The sequence below is a fragment of the Ammodytes marinus genome (assembly GCF_949987685.1).
Source record: "Ammodytes marinus genome assembly, chromosome: 13".
In the NCBI taxonomy this organism is placed as follows: Eukaryota; Metazoa; Chordata; class Actinopteri; order Uranoscopiformes; family Ammodytidae; genus Ammodytes; species Ammodytes marinus.
This window is the reverse complement of record NC_137217.1, coordinates 28,832,108-28,842,300: the sequence shown is the minus strand read 5'-3', so window position 1 is coordinate 28,842,300 and position 10,193 is coordinate 28,832,108. Positions and strand designations below refer to the sequence as shown.

The following is a 10,193-nucleotide window of genomic DNA, read 5'->3' as shown; positions in this document are numbered from 1 at the left end:
TGTAGTAATACATGGCACCTTGTGATGTTAAACTGTATTTACTCGTTGGAAAATCAAATGCTTTTCATCAAGGTTTTTATTTCTCTGTTAATGTTTGACTCCAGATACAAATCTGAAGCTGAGCTGTTATCACATTTCCTTAAAGAACACTTAGATAACACTAAAACAAAATACCAACACAGAGGGTGGAGACTGTGTGTGAACCAATGAACCAATATTCCTTTGGAAAGCTTTTGCTGTGAGTTACATGGTTGTTCTCTATCTGCTCAGTTTCCCGGTTGAAGCAGCTTCTTGATTTTCAAATTCACTGATCTGCTCTATGGAGATTATTTTCCCCATCAGAAGGTAACGTTACCAACCGTTTTGCACTGTGTGTGTGTGTGTGTGTGTGTGTGTGTGTGTGTGTGTGTGTGTGTGTGTGTGTGTGTGTGTGTCAGCGGGTGTTAAACTGCTCTGGGAACAGTACAGATGTCGGTATAGCTATGTGATGTGTCGCTTAGTTCGGTTGACAGTATTGATAGAACGTGACAAAATAATAGGACAGAAAAAATGTAGTTCCTCTGAAGCTGGAATCTTTATTTCTGACCAAAGTTCTACAACTTATTAAAGCAAAACAAACATTGTATCTATTGTTACTTGAGTAAAATATATCCTATTTCATCTTGAAAACCATAAAACAGTACGAGTCCTTTTTTCCCCTCGTAACCTTTGCGTATAACGTCATCATTCAAGCTTTGTATGTGCGTATGGTGCCTTGCTTTAATGTGTCCAAAACCCATATGCTTCATATATAAATTTTACTTCAACTCATAATAAAAATACAGCAGGTTTTTATGGTAAAGTGTAGGATAAAGTTTTTAGAAGAGACAGTTTCTGTGGTTGGGAGACAGATAGGAATGTTCTGGGAAAACAGCCAGAAAACGGTCAACGGCCTAGCAACAGTTTTGATAAGGCCAACAGCTGCCTGGTATCAAATGTAGACCTTGAGTGAGAGCGATATTGGGAGACCGGGCTTTTCACCCCTGCATGGCTACTGGAAGGGACGCACTCCGTTCTTCCTGCGTGTCTCCCAATCTGCTAGAGTGATGTGAGTACACATTTGTTTTGTTCAACGATTCAATAAAATGACCATTTAGACCAACTCCGTATCGAGTGTCTTATTCCCCCCACGTCAAAAGCTTGCATTGATGATTGAATGCCGTTTGAATTATTCCGTGAAATTGATAAATTTGATCATCTCGAAACATTTCTAGCATGATGTTCTGGGCCTTACCCTGTTCACAATGGTATGAATGTTACATTTAAATTTCCTGTTCATGAATACGTTGTGTGACCATTCATCAACTGCGTCACTGAGTTAGTATCTCTAAGTGTAACAGACCGTTGGCGAAGTGGGAAGGGCGGTCGTCCACTGAATTGCAGGGTCGGTAGTTCGATCCCCCGTCTCCCCGCCACATGTTGAAGTGTCCCTGGGCCAGTCACTGAACCCTAAATTGCTCCTGATAGTTAGTTGCACCCTGCGTAGTAGCTATTGTTGTATGAATGTGTGTGTGATTGGGTGAATGTGTACAAAGCAATGTAAAGTGCTTTAGGTATGTGAAAAACCAGGGAAAAGCAGCTATATGGAGTGGAGTCCATTTACCATTTTACCTTTGTTGACCTCTGTCTGGGGCCATAATGTGTCTTAACCTTCCTCTCGTGTTAGGGTCGCCACCGACCCGTTTTGGTTTTCAAATGCATAAAAGAACCACTTACATTTTGTTTATTGCTTCAAAATTTCTTGACTTTGTCAGGAACCTCTATTTCAACAAAATAAAAAAAATAAAAAATGTTTCACTTAATTATAAAATGCTCTGGTGGAAATTATAACACTGGTGGTGTTAGGGTCGTTTTCGACCCGGTTATAGAATAAGATGTAAAAAACAATAACTAGAGCCAAAACTGAAATCTTAAGTGCACTGTCAGCCAACACAATGACAGTTAGCTCCTCTCCCAATCATGTGAGCTCTGGGGGGGTTCTCATTTTGACTTTTTTTGCCCTTATACCTGCATAAAAGCGAAACAAACAGACGGGCATATCCAGACATGTGAGGTCAATTCAGTATAGAGTTAGTGACTTGCAGAGTGCACATCTCCTATTTGCAGTATTCAAAAATTAGGAGATATACAGTGAGCCAAGTTCTGGACCATGTTTTTGGTGAAAATGGCCACCTGATTCTAAAAATAAGAGGTGTCAGGTCTGCTGAAGCACTAAGGACAGAAAGATAAACGGATTGTGCTTTACTTGCAAGAAATATCTCTGCAAAGAACACTAAAAGTGTTGCTTTTTGTCACACATCTGTACACACACACATACACATGCACACAGAGACTTTTACTTGTTTCTTTTTACTAGTTTTGGAGCTAGTAATAAATAAATAGCTAGTTTCGATTGGTTTGATTAGTTGATTGGTTGTTGTTTATTTGACCTTACAAATCTATATTTTGTGTTGTGACTTGTTCTGGTTTTCATTGTGTGTTTGTATAATGCTGAAATAAAAGTTGTTTTGCTCTTTTCTGAAATAAATATGTATGGGTCGTAATTGACCGGTAACACCATAGATGTTAAAAAGGTCAATAATATTAATATGAAAAAATAAATAAAACAAATTTTGTTAAGAAATGTGTTCTCATACCCCTCAGTAATAATCAGGTAACACAACAACCAAATATTTATATATATGATTCTCTTAAGGTTCATTTTACCATTTTTTAAACTGAAATTGAGGCGCATACTGACAAAAAAAAGGCCCAGCCTCCTCCACCAAAAATATTAAAAACAATATTTTCATGGATACGGAAGCCTAACAAGGTAACCAAGAGATAAGAAACAAACTGGATGATAGATAATTGTTTTTAGTGTTTTTTACAGCTGATTTCAGACACGGGTCGAAACCGACCCGCTAACACCATGGATGGTAGCAGGAAGTTAACACAGGAGGAAGGTTAAACCCATGCTTCCAGAAAGGTGTGGATTGTATCGGACTTGAGTGCATGCTCAGGCATTGGTTTGAGCAAAGCATCAGTGGTTGGGGCCCCTTGGCTGGACCTTTTCAGGGGCCCAGACATTTGTGTCTGCGCAACAGTTTAGAACAGTTTAAGATACTGTACATTGTGTAGAATGCATTGCCATTATTAGGATAGACTTGGTAGAAATAGAATATAATAGTCATGAGTGTGTTTTCAATAGTGTTTTACCACTTGAAAATATAAGTAGATTTCTTAATGCTTTGAAGATCATTGTTTTTTTGCTGGCAGCCTGTGATTGTTAAACAAAGGTTGGATTGATTACAGGACTGTTGTATCGTCACGCACACCAGTGATAGATACGTTCAGTTAATGATTAATAAATAAAGTAGTTTGAACTTGATCATTGCATCAGTATCTTCATGTGCAGTTAATCATTGTCTTAAATGCAATCTCATTCATGTGGCTTAGTGTAATTGGCTGGAGCAGAACACTGGTTTCTGTTTCATGTTTCACTGATTCAAAGTTCTGTTGATGTTTCTAGACTTTGTCTTTGTAGATATGAGATTGTGGCGGCATCCATCTGCAGCAATTTGTTAATACACAGCCTAGGCTCTGTAAACAGTTTCTCTCTTTGTGTTGTATCCACAGGTAAAGGTATAACCACCATGTGACTGGATGAAGATCTAAATTCACCTGGTGAGTATTTCCTTTTCTGTGTGGACATCTTTGAATAACTTTGTAATGGTTGGGGCACTCTGGTGGAAGGGTCAGGAATAACACTGAGGGATAAATGGTAAATGGACTTGACTTACATACTGTACATAGCACTTTTTACCACCAGTATGACTGTGTGTGAATGAATGGAACCTGGATCCCTGCAAAGTTGACCAGTTTAAAACGTTGCGGAAGACCCACTTTTTTTGCTTGAGACTTTGACACTCCTCCCTTTTTTCTTTATGTATATATGTTGTTTTGTATTGTATCTTGTACAGCACTTTGGTCAACTGATGTTGTTTTTATATGTGCTATAGAAATAAATTTGTCGCAAAGTGCTTGAGCTTGAGCACAGCTGTGATAAAGGCCTAAACTTGTTTTAATGAATGAACATGTTGTTGTGTTTGTGTGAAGGTGTGAAGGCTCTGTTATGGACCAACGTGAGGAGGACGCCCCTTCCTCTAAAGGAAAACATGACGACCAGACCAAAACTCAGAGGTGACCTAAGGATCTTTAACTTCCCATGACTCAAATCACTGCACCATCATATTTCACACTTAAAGCCCTGTGTGTGTTGTTGTCTGTGTGTTCATGTTACATATATTGTTCTGTTAGTGTCGATGAGACACCAGACTCTCCAGGACCTGGACCCAGCTGTGTGTCCTTCAAGAGCGATAAGTCAAAAGAATTCTTCTTAGGTTTTAAAGGACAAACTCCATCTGCTGCAGAGAGGTAAACTGTTACTAAAATAAAATATTATTTTATATAAATGATAGACTGATTCCTGTTTGAACTTGTTTGGATTTATTTATGTAAATCCATATGCTCACATCTGAAAGCTACTCAGTTAAAGATAGAAGTGTGATAATATATGTAGTTCTGTTAAAATGTCTTTATTTTTCTCTGTTACAATTTTTCAAAATGATTTCTGAATAATCCATCGATGTTTCCTCAACAATTACTGGAGCCGATGTTTAGCTCGCTGTGCAGGCTTTGTAAAGGCCAATAGCTCAAGACAGAAGAAACATACATGTTTGGTTAATACCAGATGATCCCACATCAATATTTACAAAATTTAAGAGATCACTTTTTTGACAGTTGACAATCACCGAAAGGATTCGATATTGAAAAGTAATAATTTACTGCTGATATACAGACTGGACTGTTGATTTGCAGTGCTGTGTTCATAATATATTCATTGTTCTATCAGGTTCCAGCAGATACCAGATTCCCCAGGACCTGGACCCAGCTGTGTGTCCTTCAAGAGCGACAAGTCAAAAGAATTCTTCATAGGTTTTAAAGGACAAAACCCGTCTGCTGCAGAGAGGTAAACTGTTACAAAATATTAATAGATTTGTGTTTTAACTTGTTTCGTATCCTGAGAATTTTATTTTTCATGTTCATTTATATAATGTATATATTTACACTTACCGCCAACTTTATTGGGTACACCTGTTCAATTTCTTGTTACGGCTTCCCATTAACATAACATAACATTCTGCCCTCTGCACAGCCTAGACAGCGAGCATGTAACAAATCATGCTGCTACCAGCCAACTTAGTTAACATCCCGTAACATTTAGAGTAGCTAATTGAAGCACATCTTAGAAAAGGATATTAAGATGAAGAGGCTCAAGTTGGGAAAGGTCTTGGTGAGAGGTTTAACTGGCCAGACAGTTGGACCTGTCAAGATCTAGGTCGTTCTAAATTGCGGGCAAATACTTTACCTGAGGCCTATAAATGTGGTCATCCAGTCAGTGTGTAAGGACCATGCCTCAGAGACTGTAGACTCTTCATCTTAATATTCTTTGTTAGGGGCGTTTCAATTAGTTTGTCTTGACATCTTTAAGATTTCAGGCGGGGAGTATTTTGTCCCCAGTTCTGTGGTAAATGTCTCCACCGAGTGGTGGGAAAGTATACTGATCAGATTAGTTTTGTTTTGCTACTCTTTTTGGTTTGAACATTAAGAAACTAAAAGCTAGCAGCAGCATTATGTTTTACATGTTACTTATCGGTGAAGCAGACTATTTGGGGAAGAACATTGGTTGGTTATAGAGTATTCTCAGGTGTTCTCGTTGGTTTTCCTGGTGTTCCCCAAACTTTACTTGCGTCAAATTAATTTTGACTCACTGGACAGGAAGCATTTACTGAGACTGGACTGTTGATTCGCAGCAAGATCAGCAGTATGAACAACACTTTAATGTCATGGGAATCGATGTTGTAATGAACACTTCAGTTCAAGCTTTAAATGTCCTTTACCTTGTGTTTGTCTCAGAGTAACAGACATAATGTGAGCTAATTCCTTGTAATTTTTCCACAGAGTCGACCAGGAAATATCAGATGATCCCGCTGGTCGGTCTGCCCAGCTGCATGAATCCAACCTGGACTCCACATTTATGGTCTGTACATGTTAAACTAATAGTATCCATCAGGTCTGCTCATAACAACCTCCATGTTCTCCTTTTTCAACCAGTGGATTGTCAGTCCAGCATGGTTCTGCTGTTTGGTTCATGAGATGGGTTTGATGGTTCATATAATACTCTTTTCCAGCTGGTGGAGAAAAACATTTTCACGTTTGAGAGGAATGAGCTTAAGAAGATCCAGAAGGTTCTGAGTCCCGATTACCCAAAATCCTTAGAGAGTCAGAGGGAGGATGAGGAGGTGTTGGATGTTGAGGTTGAAGAGCAGAGGAAGAGCAGCAAAGAGGCATTTCTGAAGATCACACTGCACTTTCTGAAGGAAATGAACCTGAACGGGCTGGCTGACCGTTTGCAGAATTGTAAGAGGATTTCACTAAGTGTTTAACATGTTGGGGGAATGGGAATGTACTTATATGTTTCTATTTGTATCATTTTAAGGGAATTTAATTGTGATTTTGTGATGTGCTTTTTCATCTCCTTTCTTGTAAGTTCATGCAGGTGAAGCTTGTCAACGTGAACTTAAGTCACACCTGAAGAAGAAGTGCCAGTCTGTGTTTGAGGGGATTTCTAAAGAAGGAAACCCAACCCTTCTGAATCAGATCTACACAGAGTTGTTTATCACTGAGGGAGGGACTGGAGAGGTCAATGATGAACATGAGATCAGACAGATTGAAACAGCATCCAGGAAACCACACAGACCAGAAACAACAATCCAATGTGAAGACATCTTTAACGCCTCAACTGGAAAAGATGAACCAATCAGAACGGTGATGACAAAGGGAGTAGCGGGCATTGGTAAAACATTCTTAACACAGAAGTTCACACTGGACTGGGCTGAAGACAAAACCAACCAGGACATACAGTTCACATTTCCATTCACTTTCAGAAAGCTGAATGTGCTGAAAGAAAATAAGTTTAGTTTGGTTGAACTTGTTCATCACTTCTTTCCTGAAACCAAAGCAGCAGGAATCTGCAGCTTTAAAGAGTTTAAAGTTGTATTCATCTTAGACGGTCTAGATGAGTGTCGACTTCCTCTGGACTTCCACAACAATAGGATAATTACTGATATTACAGAGTTCACCTCAGTGGATGTGCTGCTGACAAACCTCATCATGGGGAACCTGCTTCCTTCTGCCCGCCTCTGGATAACCACACGACCTGCAGCAGCCAATCAGATCCCTCGTGACTGTGTTGGCATGGTGACAGAGGTCAGAGGGTTCACTGACCCACAGAAGGAGAAGTACTTCAGGAAGAGATTCATTGATGAGGTGCAGGCCAGTAGAACCATCTCCCACATCAAGACATCACGAAGCCTCCACATCATGTGCCACATCCCAGTCTTCTGCTGGATCACTGCTACAGTTCTGAAGGATTTTTTCAAGACTGGAAAGGAAGGAGAGCTGCCCAAAACCCTGACTGAGCTATACATCCTCTTCCTGGTGGTTCAGTCCAAGCTGAAGAACTTTAAGTATGATGGAGGAGTTGAGTTGGATTCACATTGGAGTCCAGAGACCAGGAAGATGATTGAGTCTCTGGGAAAACTGGCTTTTGAGCAGCTGCAGAAAGGAAACCTGATATTCTATGAATCAGACCTGACAGAGTGTGGCATCGATATCAAAGCAGCTTCAGTGTGCTCTGGAGTGTTCACACAGATCTTTAAAGAGGAGAGAGGACTGTACCAGGACAAGGTGTTTTGCTTCATCCATCTGAGCATCCAGGAATTTCTGGCTGCTCTTCATGTCCATCTGACATTCATCAACACTGGAGTCAATCTCCTGTCAGAAGAACAACCAACCTCAAATGAATCTGCAGCAACACACTTCTACCAAAGTGCTGTGGACAAGGCCGTACAGAGTCCCAATGGACATCTGGACTTGTTCCTACGCTTCCTACTGGGTCTTTCACTGGAGACCAATCAGGTTCTCCTTAAAGGTCTGCTGACACAGACAGAAAGAAGCACACAGACCAATTCGGCAGCAATCGAGTTCATCAAGAAAAAGATCGAAGAGACTTACTCTGGAGAGAGAAGCCTCAACCTGTTCCACTGTCTGAATGAGCTGAATGATTGTTATCTAGTGGAGGAGATCCAAAAGTCCCTGAGATCAGGGTGCCTCTCCACAGATGAACTGTCTCCTGCTCAGTGGTCAGCTCTGGTCTTCATCTTGCTGTCATCAGAAACAGATCTGGACGTGTTTGACTTCAAGAAATACTCTGCTTCAGAGGAGGCTCTTCTCAGGCTGCTACCAGTCATCAAAGCCTCAAGAAAAGCTCTGTAAGTAATAATTGTTGATCTGCAAACACTCTTTCAACGGAAAGAGGAAAATATTGAAAATGTCTTATTGGTTTTTATTTCTGTTGTGTCTACAGGTTGAGTTGCTGTAACCTCTCAGAGAGAAGCTGTGAAGCTCTGTCCTCAGTTCTCAGCTCCCAGTCCTCTAGTCTGAGAGAGCTGGACCTGAGTAACAATGACCTGCAGGACACAGGAGTGAAGCATCTGTCTTGTGGACTGCAGAGTTGGCACTGTAAACTGGAAAAGTTAAGGTTAGATACATGTACTATTGAGATTCTAAATAAACTATAGTCTTTAGTTAACACACCCCTATCATGCAAGGACTCTGACTCAGTGATTTTAGGATTAAGAATGATAAGCCAGCAGCAGGACACCCCAAACTTCACTTTGATTAACCACATTAACCAGTACTGACAGGGGGATCCATGGGTGTACACAGGCCAGTGTGGAGATATAATTTCTCCAACGAGTCCACGGTCTTCCCCCGCCAAGATTGTCTTGCGCTAATCGCCTCCCTAGGTAGGCTCCCAGGGGGAATTCTTACCAGATGCCCCAACCACCCCTAGCTGGCTCCTTTCAACACAAAGGAGCAGCTATCCTACTCAGATTCTCTCAGGATGACCTAGTACCTCACACTATCTGTAAGAGAAATGCCAGCCACTGTCCTTAGAAAACAGTTTCCAGCACTTGTCCCGGTGATCTAGTTATTTGGATCATGACCAAGCCTTCATGATTATGGGTGAGAGTAGAAACACAGATTGATAGGTAAATCCAAAGTTTTGCCTTCAACCTCAGCTGGTAGCTGGTAACGCTTCACATACAGCTGTGAACCGATCCAGTTAGTGCTGAAGTCATAGCCCAATGATGTCACCATATAATTTGCTGAAATCAACAACGAGACCCCCACGACTAAACCGTCTTGTCCTGTCCATGAAAATCATTAACATGATTGTCAACAATGGGGGGGAGGACGTCAACCCCTCATCCATTCTTCAAATCTGAGTTTACCAGGTCTGTCCAGAGTCCACCCAAACATGTTCACAGAAGGTTTGTGTTTGTTTGTGTTTAGTTTGTCAGGTTGTCTGATCACAGAGAAAGGCTTTGCTTCTCTGGCCTCAGCTCTGAGCTCCAACCCCATCCATCTGAGAGAGCTGGACCTGAGCTACAACCACCCAGGAGACTCAGGAGTGAATCTTCTATCTGCAGCATGGAACAATCCACTCAGGAAGCTGGGCTGCCTCAGGTATGAACAGGCTGTTGACAGTCTGATAGAGGAGAAAGAGCTGGAGACATTTTCTCTGGCTCATATGACCCCGACACACTAAGCTAATTTAGTGTACATGTGTGCATGCTGAAAGAGGATGTGTTGGTCTCTTTTTAGGGTGGAGCCTAGGGGAGTCCAATGGTTGAGACCAGGTCTGAGGAAGTGTAAGTGTATTTTTATTTTTTTTAATGAGTCATGCAACTGTCCATCAAAGAAGAGATAATTGATCAATAACTGCTGCCATGTTCTATATTTCCCTCTCAATCAGATTTCTGTGAACTCAAAATCGACACAAACACAGTAAACAGGAATATCAAACTGTCTGACAACAACAGGAAGATGCAACATGTGGAAGAGGATCTGCCATATCCTGACCATCCAGAGAGATTTGACCATTGGCGTCAGCTGCTGTGTACTAACAATCTGACCGGTCGCTCTTACTGGGAGGTCGACAGGAGAGGGAGAGTTTTCATATCAGTGAGTTACAGAGGAATTAG

At 41.0% G+C, this 10,193-nt stretch overlaps 1 protein-coding gene across 1 annotated transcript; it reads left to right on the top strand.

Annotated features, from left to right (window-relative positions):
* Positions 1-220: 220 nt before the first annotated feature.
* On the top strand, positions 221-9,757 carry LOC307259710 (NLR family CARD domain-containing protein 3-like; the record flags this gene model as incomplete). The annotated part of the gene is made up of 11 exons (XM_080039655.1): positions 221-345; positions 3,658-3,705; positions 4,138-4,221; positions 4,339-4,455; positions 4,934-5,050; positions 6,043-6,121; positions 6,273-6,501; positions 6,632-8,414; positions 8,510-8,683; positions 8,872-8,908; positions 9,509-9,757. Exons 3-11 carry the CDS (start codon positions 4,154-4,156, stop codon positions 9,755-9,757), a joined length of 2,853 nt encoding a protein of 950 aa, XP_079895781.1. The 5' UTR covers positions 221-345; positions 3,658-3,705; positions 4,138-4,153.
* Between the last annotated feature and the right edge of the window lie 436 nt (positions 9,758-10,193).